The sequence below is a fragment of the Lissotriton helveticus genome, chromosome 4_1 (genome assembly GCF_964261635.1).
Source record: "Lissotriton helveticus chromosome 4_1, aLisHel1.1, whole genome shotgun sequence".
Classification (NCBI taxonomy): Eukaryota; Metazoa; Chordata; class Amphibia; order Caudata; family Salamandridae; genus Lissotriton; species Lissotriton helveticus.
The window spans coordinates 1,469,899,274-1,469,917,254 of NC_136063.1; the positions used below are offsets into that span (position 1 = coordinate 1,469,899,274).

At 45.7% G+C, this 17,981-nt stretch overlaps 1 protein-coding gene across 4 annotated transcripts in view; it reads left to right on the top strand.

The window, feature by feature from the left end:
* The window catches only part of FARS2 (phenylalanyl-tRNA synthetase 2, mitochondrial), a 1,625,806-nt gene that overhangs the window by 1,249,368 nt on the left and 358,457 nt on the right, over nucleotides 1-17,981 (top strand). For all 4 annotated transcript variants that reach the window (XM_078688052.1, XM_078688053.1, XM_078688051.1 and 1 more), the window contains one exon: nucleotides 17,057-17,208. In XM_078688052.1, coding sequence (XP_078544178.1) covers nucleotides 17,057-17,208 — 152 coding nt within the window. The remainder of the gene's footprint in view (nucleotides 1-17,056; nucleotides 17,209-17,981) is intronic.

The following is a 17,981-nucleotide window of genomic DNA, read 5'->3' on the forward strand; positions in this document are numbered from 1 at the left end:
AGTGAGTAGTGAGTGCAGAGTAGTGAGTAGAGTAGTGAGTAGTAGTGAGTAGAGTAGAGTAGTGAGTAGAGTAGAGTAGTGAGTAGAGTAGAGTAGTGAGTAGAGTAGAGTAGTGAGTAGAGTAGAGTAGTGAGTAGGACATCACAGGCAGCAGCTGTGCAAGCTTCTTACACTCACAAGGAGACCACAGGCAGCAGAGGTGCAATCTTCTCCCACTCACAAGAACAACATCACAGGCAGCAGCAGTGCAAGCTTCTTACACTCACAAGGAGACCACAGGCAGCAGAGGTGCAAGCTTCTCACACTCACAAGAAGGACATCACAGGCAGTAACGGTGCAATATTCGCACACTCACAAGGAGATCACTGGCAGTACACACCACATGAACACACTCCATAACACATAGCAACAATACATTGGCATTTACAATGCCATTAGCTCAAACTCAAATAAATCCGAGCCCGATTGCATTTCTAATGCTTGTTTGACTTTGAGTCCTTTGTTTGTGTTCTTGAAAGTCAGCTTTCATAGACACAATACTAACATCTGGAAATTCATTTGTCTACCATGGCGGCGAACTTGAAGTTTTGAATAAACATCTATACTCTACTCCTACATTATATGCATACACACGGTGAGGCAAACTTTTTTTTATATAACATCTTGTTTCTAGGTAAACTCCGGCACAGCAATGTATGACAACGCTCTGCACTCGGTGTGCAATGGTATGTCTATGGTAGCAATCACGGATTAATGAGGCAGCGATATGGACTTTTAAACCTTGACACCACGGTTATCAAAGGCGTACCTGCACAGCATTAATGTGCTCCAATACACAGCACTTCATTATTTTCCCTTTAGTCACAGTGGTCGGCTGAATAGGAGTTAGACATCCTAATATTTTCCATATTTAAACACAGCTACTTACACGCCTTGACTGTTTATGTGGTTGTTTTAGCATACTTTAATTAAGTAGTATTCGCTGGACATGTTTTCATTAAGTGTACTCAGTCACACTTTTTTATCAATATCTTTGAGCAGTGGTATGACATTCTGCCTGTTCAATTAACATTCATCTACATACTTCCTTTGCGCATTTAACATCCAGTGCATGTGCTTCCAAATCAAACGTTTTATAAGAACCTTCGTAAACATCTTATTCACGATCCGGGTACCGTTAAGGACAATGATCACTCCATTGCAAAGAAGAAAAAAACATTGTCATTTACAGCGCCAATAGCTTTATCTTTCACAAATGCGAGACCAATCGCATTGCAAATGCTTGTTTATTTAGCTAACTGGTTCGCTAATGTCACGGGTATTTTTATGAGTTTCTAGGCCTATTTTCTGCACCAGTCCAACCGTATACACTTTCCAAAAATAATAATATTGTAGTGCACCTTCGTGCTTAAGCCACAACAGGTACTTCTTCCTCCAAAGGAGAAATTCTTTAAATAAATCACTCTACTGCTTCCCTGTATGCGAAATGTTTTTAAAACGTTGCAGGATGTCGGCCCCCGGTTTCCCAAATATTTCTATTTTCACTCAGGAGTGATACAATCTGTAAAAGGCTTTGCAACGTGAAATATTGTCTCAGTTCTAGTAGCTCGCGGCTACTGCTGTTTTATGCCTTTATGCATTACCCTGAAAATTTACGGCCCGCGGTCCACTCTCGCGCTTTCCTTCCGCCTCTGCTTGTGACCGGGGCACGCCGGAATGGCAGAAATGTACCCGTCTGAAAGAAAACATCCCGCCCGCCCCCCTTTACTTACGGCGCACCTTAATCCTTCACTGTCACACCGACTCCCGCCTGCACTCAGCCTTGGTTAGCTGTGTGCGTCGGTAACGAACCATGGCCGTGTACGGGAGGATCCTGTTTATGCCCCCGTTTCACTCTGACAAGGGAACAACTGCGTCACGGCCTTAACCTGCTCACTGATGCAGCGGAGTGCAGTGGAGGCCAGCGAGCAGGCGCGGGACGGCATGGAACCTGACTGATTAAGCATTCTGTCGACGGCAGCAGCGTCAGATGTTTCTTCCTGTCAGACCTGCAGGGGCACTGATTGATCGAATCAGGCCAGTGTCAGGATACCAGCTGCTTGCTTGGAGAGACCTCAGAGCCATCAGGATTCACTAATGAGACTCCCACTCGGTGCATTTTAGGAAACTCATGAAAGCTTTCCAAGTTTTTGTCCTCAACGAAATAAACAGTGCGCCAGCAAAAGAATGCTTTGTGAATTGTGGGCTATTTATTGAACCTCTATAGTACCCCCTTAGAGTCGGCCTGGATACCTAATTAAAAGTGGCGATCCGATAGCTATTCGAGCGTTTGCAATGCACTAGGTCTCGCATTTGTGAGAGTTAGAAGTATTGGCGTTGTAAATGAAAATGTCTTTTACCTATGTGTTTTGGTTTGGAGTGTAGTGAATGTATGTGGTGAAGGGTGGAATCATAAGGGTTGTATTGAAATTGTTAGTTGTGGAATTGTGTGGGGTGGAATTGTGTGGTGTTTAGAGTTGTGGGTTAGAGTTAGTGGAGGATTAGGGTTGGGTGCAACGTTCGGGTCAAAGGTGAAAACTAGGGTTAGGTGAGGCATTGGAGTAGGTCTTTGTTGAGTGTGAAAGTTAGGGTGAGTAATACATTTGATTTAAGAGTGAAAACTGGGGTTAACGTGAGGGATAGATGCAATGCCGGGTCTGGTGGCTCAGTGAACCAATGCATCCATTGCAGGGGCCTGTGTTCAACCTCATTGTCACAGGTTCAAATCCCGGCAGGTCCACTCAACCTTTCATCCATCTGAGGTCGATAAAATGAGTACCATTGAGTTGGGTAACAATAAACATCTGTAATTCAGCGCCAAGAGACCTCTGGGTGAACGTGCACTTTACACATACATGTTAAAAAGAAAGCTGAGCAAAAGGTCTGGGTTAAAGGTGAAAGCTATAGTTATGGAAAGAAATAGGAGAAGGATTAATGGTGAAACTTGAGTGTTAGGTCTGGGTTAAGGGAGAAAGCTTGGGTTAGATGAGGGATAGGAGCACCGTTAGGCATGCGCTCTGTGTTACCGACTGATTTAGGGCCAGGGCGAGAGTTTGAGTTCAGTTAAACTGCAGGACCCAGTTAAGATTAGGGTTAGTGTTAGAGTTAAGGTTCAGGGAGCAAACAAAGGAAATGAAAGAAAAAAACATTAGAAAGAAAAGTGCAGTTCAGCATCCGAGAAGGTTCCAGGGGATCCATCTAAGGGGGTTAGTTTGCCACAACACAAATGGACAAGACTTATACATAATGGAAGTCCTTCACTCAAAGAATGCAGCTGTTGTTGTTTTCCCCCAAGATGAACCATATTTCCCAAATGGTTGTGTAATCAAACGGCCTCATTGCAAATTGTCTGCCAGAACCCAGAATCCAGTGTCCCCAACACGTCCACATGACCTCACTGCTCAGGTCATGAAGGTTTATGTCAAAAGCATTTAGACTTAATGTGTCGCTTTTGTGCAACACACGTCATTTTCAAGAAGTGCTTCTTCAGTGTAACTCCTTGGTACTATTTGTAAGATTTGGAGATAAAACTGATTAGAAATATTATCTACCTGTTATCTGCACCGTTCAACATTTCTTAGTGAAACAAAAACATAAATCTGTCTCAACACTTGGCTCCAATTCATAAGATATCTAACCATTTTTTGGAATAACCACTTAAAGTAAGCACAACTTCTTGATAGCACTGTCATCTCATCGCAATAGCATGCAAATTTGTACCTTTGGAAATAATATCAACACCAGATCCCATGAAGGGAAATCCAAGCGACTAAATAGCACAATGTAACTATTAGGAGTCTAATTTCTAAAATCCATACAAAAGAAAATCAAACAAGTAAACCAGCAAAGACAATGAGGGTGAAGTGCATGGGATGTAGGCTGAAGAGATTGGAGGTGGGTTGTCTAGACATACAGTTGACAGGCCGTTTTTAATGTCCACCACTCATCAGGGTGCATTTCTCAGTGTGGTGACAAAACTGTTGTATCGCTCCTTGTAATGTTTGTTTAAGGGCGTGCTCAATATGTTCCGTGTACGCCGGATCGAGTCCTGAACTCTCCCCGCCTACATCACTGAACTGGTTAAGCCCGCGTAGTGCGGGCCTGAGTTAATAAATGGCTGTGCGCATAGTCCGGCGTCAGAGCCGCGGCTCACGAGTACTACGAAACATCACGCTGTGTGTGTGCTGGATTCATTGTGACCTGCACCACATTGCGTGTTTAGACGCCGCACTGAGAGTATGATCCTCCCGGCGTTTCGTAATCACCCTGATTTCTTGCTGTGTCACTCACACTAAAGGCGCAGACACAACACTGGCAACAAGGGTGCTACTGCAAACAGGACATTTGGCAGCCGCTGTGCACCGGCATTGAGGTGTGCGTGGTGCTTGCACTGTGTAACGGGGTCAGAAGGAATGCGCAGGAAACTACGTCTGGGCAAAGAAGGTTTTATTTTCAGATAACCCCGCTTTCGGCGGTCTGCCAGTTTATACATGAAGAAAAAAAACAAATGAGGAAACAGAGGTATATCTTCTGAGTCTTCGGCTTCTGAAGTCCTTCCTTTACGACAGGTCAGGCGTCCTCCCTTCGTCTTCAGGCAGGGCGAGATATGACATGCTCCAGGGTCCCCTAAAGAAAATGGCAAGAGATAGCGAGGTATCAGTGTGACGTTCTTTTTCTATCTTTCCTAGCGAGGGGAGGGGTGAGGAAGCACTCTGGTGCACGAGTGATCAAAACTCAAACAGGAGGCAGTGAGGAGTGGCAGTGAGGGGACAAGAGGGCGGTGAGCGGCAATGTTATCAAGCCTCAGGCTTCTCCCGCCTCCCGACCCAGCCAGTGAACCGCTCCCGTACTTGTGTCAGCCACGCTCCTCCCGGAGCGTGGCTCGGCGAAGCATGTTCCCGGTGGCCTCCTGGCTTCTCCTTCCACTCTCGGCGTTCTCCCTCTCCTCCCGGGCTGGATGGCTTCTCCGGTGGTCTCGATTATTCTGCATGAACTCGGTTCCGCGATTCTCCGGTCTCCTTCCACTCTCCCTGGTCTCCGGTCTCTACTCACGTCCAGTTCCGGCCTTCGTCTCTCCTTATTGGGCGCCAGGTGACTATGTCATCAGAGGGGGCGGGGTCCAATAGCGAGTTCCAGTTAAAGGAGCCCGCCTTCTTTTCTGACAGGTTGGTTCGGAATGCCTGGAGCCAGTCCTCCTGTCGAGAAGAAAGCATAGGCTGCATGATATTACGAGTTTCCCACCAGTCACCCCGTTGTCCCGCGGCTTCCCTGCTGGCCCTGTGACTATCTGCAAGTGTGCTTTGGCGACGTGCTGCCGGTGAAGTTGGAGTCTAGTCAGACCAGCGCCGTCTGAGAAGTATTGGTGGGACACCTTTCGAGCGATTCCTGCTGTTGAGGTGGAGCCACAGTGCTGTGCACAGTAATCCACAGCTGTCCTTGGGAAAAATCAGCCGCAGCAAGTACTATCGACGGTGCCAGGCCAATTACACAGTGCTACACATGCCATGGCACAGGTCCCCCCACTGAGCCATTTTGGTGGAAGGGGCACCTTCTGCCCAGGCCCCGCGGTGGAGAGAATGGGTGGAGCTGGTACTCCTATTCTTTGAGGCCACAAAAGTCGATGATGAACAAAAAAGGGCCATGATCTTACACCTTGGTGGGAAGGATGTTTACAAATTAGCCAAGACAATGGTAGAGGCAGCCCCTAAGACTCATCTCGCACTCATCACAGCGCTCAATGTACATTTTGAGCCCAATGGCAAACCACGACTATGAACGCTTTGTATTTAGACAAGCCAGGCAGCAGCCTGAAGAGTCGCTAGATGTGTTCCATGCGAGGCTGAAGGAACTGGCCAGTACCTGTGGCTTTCAGGACAAAACAGAGGAGATCCGAGGCCAAATCATTCAGAGGTGCACATCCGCGAAACAGATAGAGCGCATTCTCGAAGAATCAGGAAAATCGCTGGCAGAGATACTCACCATGGGGCGAACAAAAGAACTCTCAAAGGCGAGGGCAGCACACATGGAGGCCATGCTGCAGACCCCCTTCAAGACTGAACCTGTGAACGCTGTTATTCCAAATGTCATGCCGGTGCAAACAACGTCACCAAGAGTCCAGAGTTTGCTCATGTGGGTACTGTGGTGGGCCTTCACATCACCCGTCCGAGTCCCCAGCAAGGGGAAAGAGGTGCACAGCATGTGGAAAAATTAACCACTTCATGAAAGTATGTCGATCCAGCAGAGGTCGAACGCTGAAGTCCCAGGTGAACATGATCCCGGAGCCACAGGGTCAAGGCAGTGATATGGATGATGATGACCGACAGGAACACACGGTGCACTCAGTGTTCTTCATAGGGTCAGCCTCGAGTACTCAGAGTCGGCTGCCACAATGCCAGGTGTTAGTCGGAGGACGTCCGTTGACGGCGATCATCGATACAGGAGCAACCATAAACGTCCAGGGAAGTTAATCAAGGAATGACACCTCCTCCACCACTCACACTGGCCAAGATAAAAGTCTTAGCGTATGGACAATCCAAGCCCCTGGTCATCAAAGGGAAATTCCGAACCACCGTAGCCTATGATGAACAGGAAGTGGAGGCACTGATAGACGTAATGGAGGAGGGACATGGAATGTTGCTGGGGTACAAGTCCACAGAGGCCCTGGGCATAGTGACATTTGCATTCAGGATACACAGAGGAGTGAGTCAAATTATTAAATAATTCCCAAAAGTATTCAACGGTTTTGGGTGCCTCTGAGACAAGCAAATACACCTGCATATTGATCCCTCGGTGCAGCCAGTAGCTCTGCGACACCAGTGAGTTGCGTTCCACTTGCGGCCACTTGTAGAAAAGGAGCTACGCTAGTTGGAAGAAGTGGGGATTATCGAGAACGAAAAAGGGCCGACCCCATGGGTATCCCCAATTGTAGTGGCAAGTAAGTCCAAGCAACCTGGGGAGGTAAGAATATGCGTAGACATGCAAATCCCGAATGCTGCCATCAAAAGAGAAAGGCATCTGACTCCAACTATTGATGATCTGATAGAGGATCTAAGCGGAGCTTGCTGGCTCTCGAAACTTGACCTTCGGGCTGGATATCATCAACTTGTTCTAGACAAGCAGTCTCGATACATCACAACATTTTCCACGCACGTTGGATTACAACGGTATAAAAGGTTACATTTCGGAATATCAAGTGCAGCAGAGGTATTTCAAAATGCCATCAAAGAAATCCTGGCTGACCTTCCAGGAACAGTTAATGTCAGTGACAAAATTCTGGTCTATGCCTAGTCAGTACAAGAGCACAACAGCTGCCTGCGACAGGTATTACAAAGAATAGAAGACTCTGACCTGACTCTATATAGAGAGAAGTGTGAGTTCCTTCAACAGAGGCTGCAGTTCTTAGGGTATATATTCTCGGCTGAAGGAGTTGCCCCTAACCCCGTAAAAGTAAGAGACATCAAAGAGGCCCCAGCTCCCACCCCAGACATTAAAGCGGCCCCAGCTCCCACCAGTGTGACTGAGATGCGCAGGTTACTGGGGATGGTCGATTATTGTGGCACATTCATCAAAGACTTATCCTCTTTGACCACTCCACTGAGAGAGCTGACTAAAGCGTCCGTTCCATGGGTATGGGATGTGGAACAAGAAACTGCCTTCCAAGCAACCAAAGATGCACTGTCGGCAGCAGACACATGTCGCAGTTGATGCGGGACCAAAGGGTCTGGGGGCTGTTCTCTCTGTTCCAACGGATGAGGATGAGAGGGCCCCAGTGGCATTTGCGAGCAGATCACTGACTGACACCGAACAAAGGTATTCCCAAATTGAAAAAGAAGCAATAGCAGTGCAATTGGGGGTTCCATCATTTTCATCTGTATGTGTAAAGAAAACCCTTCTTGGTCACCACCGACCACAAGCCTCTAGTTCCTCTGTTCACCGGACCGGCATCCAAACTTCCACCTCGCATCGAGAAATGGATGCTGCAGCTCCAGGAATATAATTGCAAAATTGAATATCATCCGGGGGCAAGCAATCCGGCGGACTATTTATCTTGTCATCCCTGAAAAGCTACACCTCTGGAGGTAGAGGATGCAGAGAAGACTGAAGAATATGTTCGGTACGTCGTAGACAGGTCGCGCCCATTACCCATATCACTAGGAGAACTCTGTCAAGCAACTGGACAGGATGACTGTTTACAAAAAGCTTTAGAAGCAGAGAAGACCAACAAATGGCATTCCCTCAGAAACCAAGGGACTACTTTCACTCCTCTAGCCAGGAAGGTAATAGAGAGCCTATATCAAGTGAGTCATGAACTGAGCGCCGATCCCAATGGATGTTTTCTACGAGGTCGCCAGCTGGTGATCCCATCAATGCTCTTGGATCAAGTGGTTGGTTTGGCCCACGCTGGACTCCAGGGAATGGTGAAAACCAAAAGCAGGTTCCGAACAAAAGTTTGGTTCCCTCTTATGGATGACAAAGTGGAAGAGGTGGTGAGATCCTGTCTGTGTTGCCAAGTGACAGGTGAGCCCAATTCCCCAGCACCAATCATGACGGAAAGGCGGCCGAAAGGACCATTGCTGAGTGCAAGCATGGACTTTGAGAGTCTACCCGATGGGAGACATTCCATGGTGGTAATAGACGAGTAGTAGAAATACCCGGAGGTAGATGTCCTGTCCTCCCTGAGTGCCGGGAAAGTAATTCCAAAGCTGGAAAAAATTATGGCTACCCACGTACTGATTAAAGAAATCAAGACGGACAATGGTCCAACGTTTCAGGGGCAGGAATTCGCATCATACCTGGGAATTGTGCACAGGAAGATAACCCTGAAGTGGCCTCAAGCAAATGGAGAGGCAAAACGCTTCTCTGGTGACGTGCATATATTTCCTACTATTAACATCTTGACAGGGTTTGATACCGTCCATCTAACCATTTTAAGAGACGTTAAACAGATGTTAACATTCTGAAATCAAACTGTAAACTTTTTTGCGGTTGTGCACTCCCGATATAAAATGTTCTTGAAGTGCTCATCAACATTTTAATTAGTCACTCTCATTCTCCAGTAATATTTAGAGAGTATTTGACTTCCTGCTGGGCAGGTCAGGATTCGCCCCGCAGGATCTGAATGCCGAAGATAATAGTCCACCTCCTGACGTCACCAACACCCCGACAATATATACAAGGTGTTCGAGCTATCAGGCGAGGGAAAAGGTACGGCAGGGACAGCTGGGATAAGGACCTGAAACGACAAAGAAACAGCAAACAATATAACAAGGTTTCTAACCACATCTACTCTCATGAATTCTCGCTAGTTCTGAATACATGTACTCTTCGGAAAGACATCTTGTCTGTATTCAAACCTACATAAGTAAAACATATATCCAATCCCTGTAAAGCAGAAAACATCACATGAGTATCTAAATGTATGGGCTTGTTCTGTGATATGTAATATCTAATGGCTGTTGAAGACCACCTACCATAAGACACATAGGAGTAACTAAACAATAAGGTACTGGGCTTCATAAAAGTAAAAAGGAGTACAGTTCTTTCCCCAAAACGAAATGTAGAAGACAGCAATATACTAGGCAAGTTGTGAGGCGTAAAACCACCCCGAATTCACTCCACCATTATCCATGTCTTAAGCATTAGTATAATCCCTCAAACGGTAACATGAGGTTGCGACCGCCTCTATGTTCCACTTCTTTCAGGGGACTCTGAAAGCACAAACAATATTGAAACCGGTAGCGTGTGGTTGCGACCACCACCTACGCTCCGGAATAAATAATACACTTTGATCACAAATCAATCAAACAACCGGTAGCGTGTGGTTCAGACCACCACTCCCGCTCCGGTAATACAGTTCCAATCGTATATCAATAACCGGCAGCGTGTGGTTGTGACCACCACACCCGTTCCGGTAATACAGTTCCCAACATAAATATGGCGCAGTAGATTGAGCTGTAAGTAGATCCCTGATCCCAGAAATACTACAAGCAATCCAAGCAGAACGGTAACACGAGGTTGAATCTACCTCCGTGCTCCGCTCCTCTAATCTCCCAAGGCTTCACTGGAGCAGCGCCAGTCTTACCCGCCTGAAGAACTCGTCAGGATGTCACCATCGCTGGAACCCCCAGACTCCTCGCCTTTCAGGATTCCGCACCAAACAAACAGCATCCCGGAAGCACAGAAATTACGCGAACAGAGGGCAGCGCGTTTGCTCGTGAAATACGTCCCGACCAGGAGGATCATGGGAATTGTAGTCATTCCCCTCCGATTCCCCCCTGCGCATGGGAATTGTAGTTTTTGTTAACCTCGAGGTAGGCGCCGTGATGCAGGGCCTGACAGGGCAGCTCCGACATGTGACGGTTCTGTGGCGATAAGAACACTACGTAGGTGGGGAGGACGGACGAGGCAGTGATTTAAACAGCCAGCAAGCGCCTTGCTCAATGAAGATGCCAGCCTTATTTAGAGAGCTTTTTTGTGATAAATGCCGGAATTCTGCGAAGGCAAATGGGAAACTGCAGAGAGCCAAAGCCCTGGGCCCAGATGGCAGGGCTGCACTACAACAAGCCAACCTTTGTCCTGCTGCATCCCAGGGGGCCTCCCTCCTCCTCGCCGCATTTTCCCAGGTGGGGGTTAGGGTGCAGCAGTAAAGACTCAAAAGGGCTGGCTGCTAGCAGCTACGCTGCTTCGAGAGTGTGGATGAGGGTGGTGATTCAAGCTTCCCTATTTACTTTAACATTTTGTGAAACAGAATGAGACCATCCATCATTGCTTTTACCTTGCAGTGATCTTGGTGATTGAGCACGATCAAAGCGAGGAGAGCAGAGGGATCTATCACAAGATACAGCGCAGCACCCATTTCATGAGCGCTGCACTGAGAGTGAAAGTATGTTTGATAGCGAGCCGTGCTGTGCACAACAAAAGAAAGGCACGGCTGCCATGTTTAAAGATAAACCTTGGAATACCATGCTGCAATAATTAGAAACAAGCATTTGCAATGCAATAGGACTCACATTTACGCAAAAGACCTATTGCATTGCAAACGGGAGTGCGGGTGGGCGAGAAGGCATGAACAATGGGAGTTCGGGGCGGGAAGGGACGGACTGTGGGAGGGGGGAAGGCAGGGGAAGAAAATAGTGCTCACAATGTAAATAAAACATACTATGCAACACTCGAAGTAAAGGGGCCAGTAGCCATGGAAGGATGCAAATGACGACATGGCCGACATAAGCAGGAACTAACAAGCCTAAAACCAATCGGAGGCAGGATTTAGGAACGACAAAGACACAAGCCAATGAAAAAGATGGGCGGAGAGTGGGTGGAGCTTCCACAGAGCTTCCACTCCATGCTGAATACAGCCTGCCACGCAAAGCGAGCAGCCCATGCGCACTGCTGCTATAGGCTCAACATAAAAAGTAGCTCACATATGCAAATCACGGTTGTTTTAAACTTGTGAAGGCCAGCTGCATATGTATGGGAGACTGCATACAGTTGTACGTGCTGCAGGCAGTGATTATGGTAATATGAGAGCAATCACCAGTACAACGGGCCCCACCAGATCTTAAAGAGCCCCACAAATAGCCAAAAGAACAGACCATATACTGATCTGTCAGAAAACTCCTTTGGGGTCTTCAGATTGCCTTATAGACCTGGTATCCTTTACCATAATATAGGACTTTTTATTGCAAGTCCTTGAAGAGTTTGCTGATGGCCTACACCTTGTGCCAACCATCAGCAGGGTGACTGGCTCTTCTTACATGCACACTGAGGAGGTGTAATGGCTGTCATCCTGAGCCTGTCATCATTCTCCCACCTGTACAGTCTAGTAGGAGAACTGGAAAGGGCAACACTTGTATTTGCAACGTAGTCCCCAAGACCCCTTTCTCTATCCCTCGTTGGACATCTGAAGTCTAACTGACAGCAGCGGCCATCTGTTGAGGCGAGAAAACAAGGGGATGGGAAGGACAGAGTGGAACCTTGTGTAGCTTGACTCTGTTCACTGCTATCCTTGTGCCGACTTCTTAGCCCACAGCACCTGACAGCTTCCTTATGAACTGCCGGTCACTGGGCTCCAGGATACCGAGACCCTGAATGGACATTTAGGGTATATTCTGAGCCTTCCTGCAGGCCCAGTGCCAGCGCTGCTGGGAGTCTCAGGAAATATCTCCAGCCAGGCCCAATGTCATGTTGTCTTTTACATCCAACACCCACTGTCTCACCACAGCTGCTGTATCTGATGAGCAGCTGCCATTGGGAATGATTAAATACCACAGAAATGAGGTAACTGTTTTTGTGTTATACTGTTATTGTGTAGACCTAGCCAAAGGACAGTGGTGCATAATATAGGTTGATAGGTAGAAATCGAGTGAACAAATGACTGGATGGCTAGCTGGTTCCGACAGCAGAAATGAACTGTTACTGCATTGTGGAGTAGTGTTCTTTAAATATGTACATCTACATCTCTCTCTAAAACTGGAGCAGGGTTGTGGTTTTACAATACAGGGATGTTGTGTCAGATCCCCAGTGCATAGATGGGGAGGCCTTTTTTTTTGTTTTTACGCTTCTTCGTCTCCAGTCTGTTGATGTTGAGCCATTTGAGAGGGTAAAGCTGTCAGCCATGTAGGTGGGGGTGCTAGAAGACATGGATTTTAGGTTGAGTCAAGCGCTATTGTAAACTTAGAGTGGGCTTACACCCTGTCAGTTGTTTACCATTAGTTGGCTTCATTATTATTCTCACTTGCTTGCCTCTAATTCAATGGCTTGCCTTTTTTTTCTTTTGTTTGTGCCTCCACTGAAATATTGTAACAGAGCAGTGGGAATCCCAATAAACCCCTGGAGGCTTGGGCAAATTAACAAACGTTAGGTAAAGATGCCTACAAGGGATTTTGTTCATGAACCGTAGTCAAGTTTAGTATACATTTGTTACTGATGAGTTGAGTCCTGAATAGTGACTCAATCTTGAACAAATCAACACATCAATGCAGTTATTCATGGAATGAGTATTCTAAAAAGTAGTTCAACAACACAGGTATTACTTATTTTTGGGAAATACAGCTTTAATGTGAAACAAGAGTATATAAAAGGGGGTATGTAAAAGAACCTACAGATCATGAGTGAACAACCATTCCAACAATACATACAATAGAGGATGAACCTGAAACAATAAAGAGTAGATCCTCAGACAACTCAAATGTTTAAGGAATTGGATGTGGCATTCAACGTTTCGGTCTGTATTGGTGAGTTCATCCGTCAGACCATCTTCAGGATATATAGTTTGTTTATAAAACAAGTCCCTCTAATATGGTTGAATACTTAATTTCAACCAGAGTGATGAATTACTGACCACAGAGAAGGAATGGAATGGAATATGTTTTTGTAGAGCGCGATAGCTACCCGCAGGCGTCCTAGCGCTATAACTGAGTACGGTGGGGTGAGGCAGGTCGGGATTATTTCCTGAAGAAAAAAGTTTTAAATTTTTTACGGAATAGCAGGATGTTCGGTTCTGAGCGGATGGATAGTGGAAGGGAGTTCCAGAGCCTTGCCGCATTAGTAGAGAACTTTCTCCCTCCACTTCTTTCTCTTTTATATCTGGGAATGATGACTTGGAAGGCAAGGGACGATCTCAACTGCCTGTTAGGGTTGTATGGAGTGATCAGGGTATGATTAAGGACTGCTCCTTTCCTCCAGTAAGCACGTTGAGCGATGCACATGCTTTTAAAGTTGATCCTGTCTTTTACCGGTAGCCAGTGAAGTGCTCTAAGTTCAGTTTTCACTGATTGCCGGCGGGGAATGCGCAGGAGGGTACGGGCCGCGCAGTTTTGAATAATCTGCAGTTTTTTCAGGGTGGATTCAGGGGATCCTAGGTAAAGGGCATTGCCGAAGTCAAGCCGGGAGAGGATGAGACCCTGGACCATGATCTGTCTGGCCTTAAAAGGGAGGAGTGGTAAAATCTTCCGAATGAGTCTGATAATACCCATGCAGGTGGCTGCTAGTTTTGTTGCCTGGTGGCCGAAGGTAAGTGCAGTATCCAACCAGATGCCCAGGCTCTTGATGGAATCCCTGTGCGGGGGGCTGGGCCAAGTGCAGGGGGCCACAGAGAGTTAATGGATTTTTGGGGGGAGTTGCCCAACACCATTAGCTCAGTTTTCTCTCCGTTGAGCTTTAGGTAGGACTGGCTCATCCAGGTGCAGACTGCTTCCATGCAACTTCTGAGTTCACTGGGGTGGGAAGAGGGATGAGTTAGAGTGACCACCAGTTGCGTGTCGTCGGCGTAGGACACGACTTGAATGCCGAAAGGGCGGATTATTTCTGCGAGGGGGAGCATGTAAATATTAAACAGCGTGGGGCTCAGGGACGAGCCCTGAGGCACTCCACAACTGAGGGGTTTGCTGGGTGAGATGGTATTGCCCTCGCAGACTCTGAAGGAGCGGTCTGAAAGAAAGGAATGGAGACAGGCTGCTGCAGTAGATGTTATTCCAAGCTCTGACATTCTGTGGCGTAAGATGTCGTGATTCACAGTGTCGAAGGCGGCACTGAGGTCCAATAAAATAATGGCCGCAGTGCCACCCTCATCTACAATCCTTCTGGCACCTTCTGTTACTGCTAGTAGTGCAGATTCGGTTCCGTGCATGGGGCGGAACCCAGTCTGTGAGGTGTCCAGGGAATTATTTGCTTCCAGGAATTTGGTGAGACATTGAATAACGTATTTTTCCGTGACTTTGGAGATCCATGGTAGCAGAGAGATCGGGCGGTAGTTTCCCGGGTTCATCTGATCTAGGTTAGGTTTCTTCAGGAGGGCTCTAACTGTAGCTTGTTTCCATTTAGGGGGGACAATCCCTGTTGAGAGAGAATTATTGATCAGATTCTGAATAGTTGGGAGGATGGCTGGCGTGATAGTTTTTAAAAAGCGGGCTGGGGCTGGGTCGCTGGGGGATCCAGATTTTACTTGTAGTATTATGGGTTCAAGGCTGGTGGGGTCCAAAGGTGGAAAGGATTCCAGGAGGGAAAGGGGGGAGGGTCTGGTATACTGCTGTTCTGGGAGGGGGTGTGGGGGAGGGGGGAAGGAGGAATAGATTGTGGCTATTTTGTTGTAGAAATAGTCAGCCTGTTCATTGCAGCGGGTTTGAGCAGTCAGGGGATCTGGTGGTTTGTCAGGGAGTTTGAGTAGGTTTTTAGCGATCTTGTAAATCTCCTTGGGTTTGGATGCTGCTTCATTAATCTTATTTTCGAAGTAACTGGCTTGAGCTTCTTTTATATTGGTTTTATAGGATTTTATAGACGCCCGATATTCAGTTTTATTGCTGTGGGAGTAATCGAGGCGCCATTTCCTTTCCAATCTCTTGCATCACTGTAGGCTCCTATTTGGTTAAAGAAAATCTGCTGTCCATCAATACCCTGATGGAAAGAGACGCCTTACGAAGTCTGTCAGGGGGGTAAGTGATCTCCCAGAGAAGTCAGTACCCGTCTCTGAAACTCAGTACATCAGTTGCCGAGAGTGTATATTGTCGATAACCATACGACACGTCTTTCTCGAATTAGCAGAAGTCGGGAGAGTCTCCTGCAGTCAGACCGCCAAATACAATTAGTAAAAAAGTCTTGTGGTTCAGAACAGTCCTAGGTACAACGACCGGCCGTATTTATGCCAGTGACAATAGCCCTGACCAGTTCTTCTTCTATATCCATGATTGTTCTATAGATCGTCTTAATCTCTTGCTTTGCTTTTTTATTCTAGTTCAGGCAGTAACTCAAGTTTTCCCCCTAATACAAGCCTTGAGAGCATCCCATACTAGCCCACATTCGGCACTTCCCCTATTGATCTCCAGAAACTCCTCGAGCCATTTGTTCATATATTGAATATAATTTGAGTCCTGCAACAAGGCGCGTTCGAAGGACCAGCTGCGTTCCAACTCCCCCTAGCACATCTTTGAACCTCTAGGACCAAAGGGTTGGGGTCAGAAATCACTCGCTGGAATTTCTTGATATGACAATTAGAGAGAAGAGAGGATGACACCAAGAAATAATCTAACCATGCTACACCTCTATGAAGTGCCGAGTAATATGTACTACCCGTGTCCTGTGGTTTCAGTTGTACTCAAGCATCTATAAACCCATTATCCTCCATCATCTGGATTAGGGCCCTATGGACTTTTTTTTTCCAGCCTACGGCGGGCTATAAGGCTATAGTATATACTTGAGGCACAAAAATAATTACTTTCCTAATGAAGTTTCAGATTAACATTCTCTATGAGTGCATTGATGTACAGGACCTCTTTTATTGCCTTTGAACTTTTCTTTTCTTTTTTTATTTTGGGCTTAGACAGCTTCATCAATGTTTTCTAATATAGTTCAGAAACAGTGAAACAAACTGTCATTTTATCAAATGCAAAAAATCTTAGCACTTGGCTATTTACTGGTAAGACAAAGGGAAGTAAATGTTGCGTTTCTTCACAAGGGTGCCTTGTCATTAAGTAATATTGAAGTACGCAAAATAGTACTCCTGCAGTATACTTTTACTTATTGTTACATGCCTTTATTAATTGGAATAAAATGGGAATATTCATGAGGTATTCATATATAGAACAAATAGAAAGGAGTATGCCCTCTTTGCATTTTTACTAATAGAGAGTTGGACATTTTGAGGCAGATTTACAAAGGCATGTAGGAGTACTTGAAAGAGTACAGCTGTAGTACTAGTTCCTATACTCATTTTGTTAATTGGACCCAAGGATTTAAGCTGTTTAGTAAGATAGTTTTCCTTGTCGCGCATACTTGCCTGAGAATACCGGTAAAACTGTCCATTGTATAATTCCACTAGTGGAATTAAAGCTGTAATTATTTTTAAAAAGTGTTATCTTTATTTTTTATGTTGACAAGTATTTTAGCTACATCCAAACAGAAAAGCATGTGTCACTGAGGATACATACAACTATAGTGTGTGTTGATAGTCCAGAAGTAACATCTATGAAATAGTAAATGTAATCATGTGTCCATTATGTGTATTTCTGTTTATCATATCTCTTAGGCTCTCAGCAAGTATCCTCCTCTAACTAATGACATCTCCTTCTGGCTGCCCAACAAGGGATTTTCCGAAAATGACTTCTATGAATTAGTGCGAAACATTGCAGGAGACTTGATTGAAAAGGTTGTTCTTATTGACCAGTTTACCCATCCCACGTAAGTAGGACTTCAAAACATTCCTTTTAAAGAAGGTTTTATTCACTCTTGATTAAATAGATAAAAATTCTGGGGCTTGAACTAAATGAAGAAAACATAGAAGCAACAGATGTTATTCAGTTATTTTGATGTTTCCAATTTTGTACAGAGAGCCTTATTTAGAATTTTTCACACAGGATATTCTGTCAAAACTTGGCCAATGTCCTGTCCATGGTCTGTAATACACTTGTAATATGGAAGACAGGACATCTGCAACATTGTTGACACAGTAACCTGTCCAGCAAACCCAAACTAAGTACCAAAGACCTTTCTTTGACAATAGTGCCAGGAGGGTAGAACAAATTGCTTCTATTTTGATTCTTTAATTTCCTGGAACATTAATAACAAGTCATGAGGGTGTATACTATGAGAAGAAAGTTGTATCATTTTGAACTTCTGCCCTTTCTTCACAATATTGAACTGTAAAGTTGTGAAGGACTTTCATGTATCATAATGTCTAACCTGCGGAGGTATTTGACTATTCCTAATGCAATAGTATTTGATCATTTTTAGGGTAATGTTTCAAACTCCTTATGCAAAAGCTTACAGCCACTTGTAATGGGAGGTTTGTTTTAGGAATTAACTGTTGTGGTGCATCTAATGAACTTCCTAGTATCCTAAAATCTAGGGGCTGTATTCACACATCTTTGCAAAGGAAAGTTGATACTGTACATATGTTACAGTAGATGAGCTTATTTGTATAAACCTTTATGTACAAGGAAATATATCAAGGC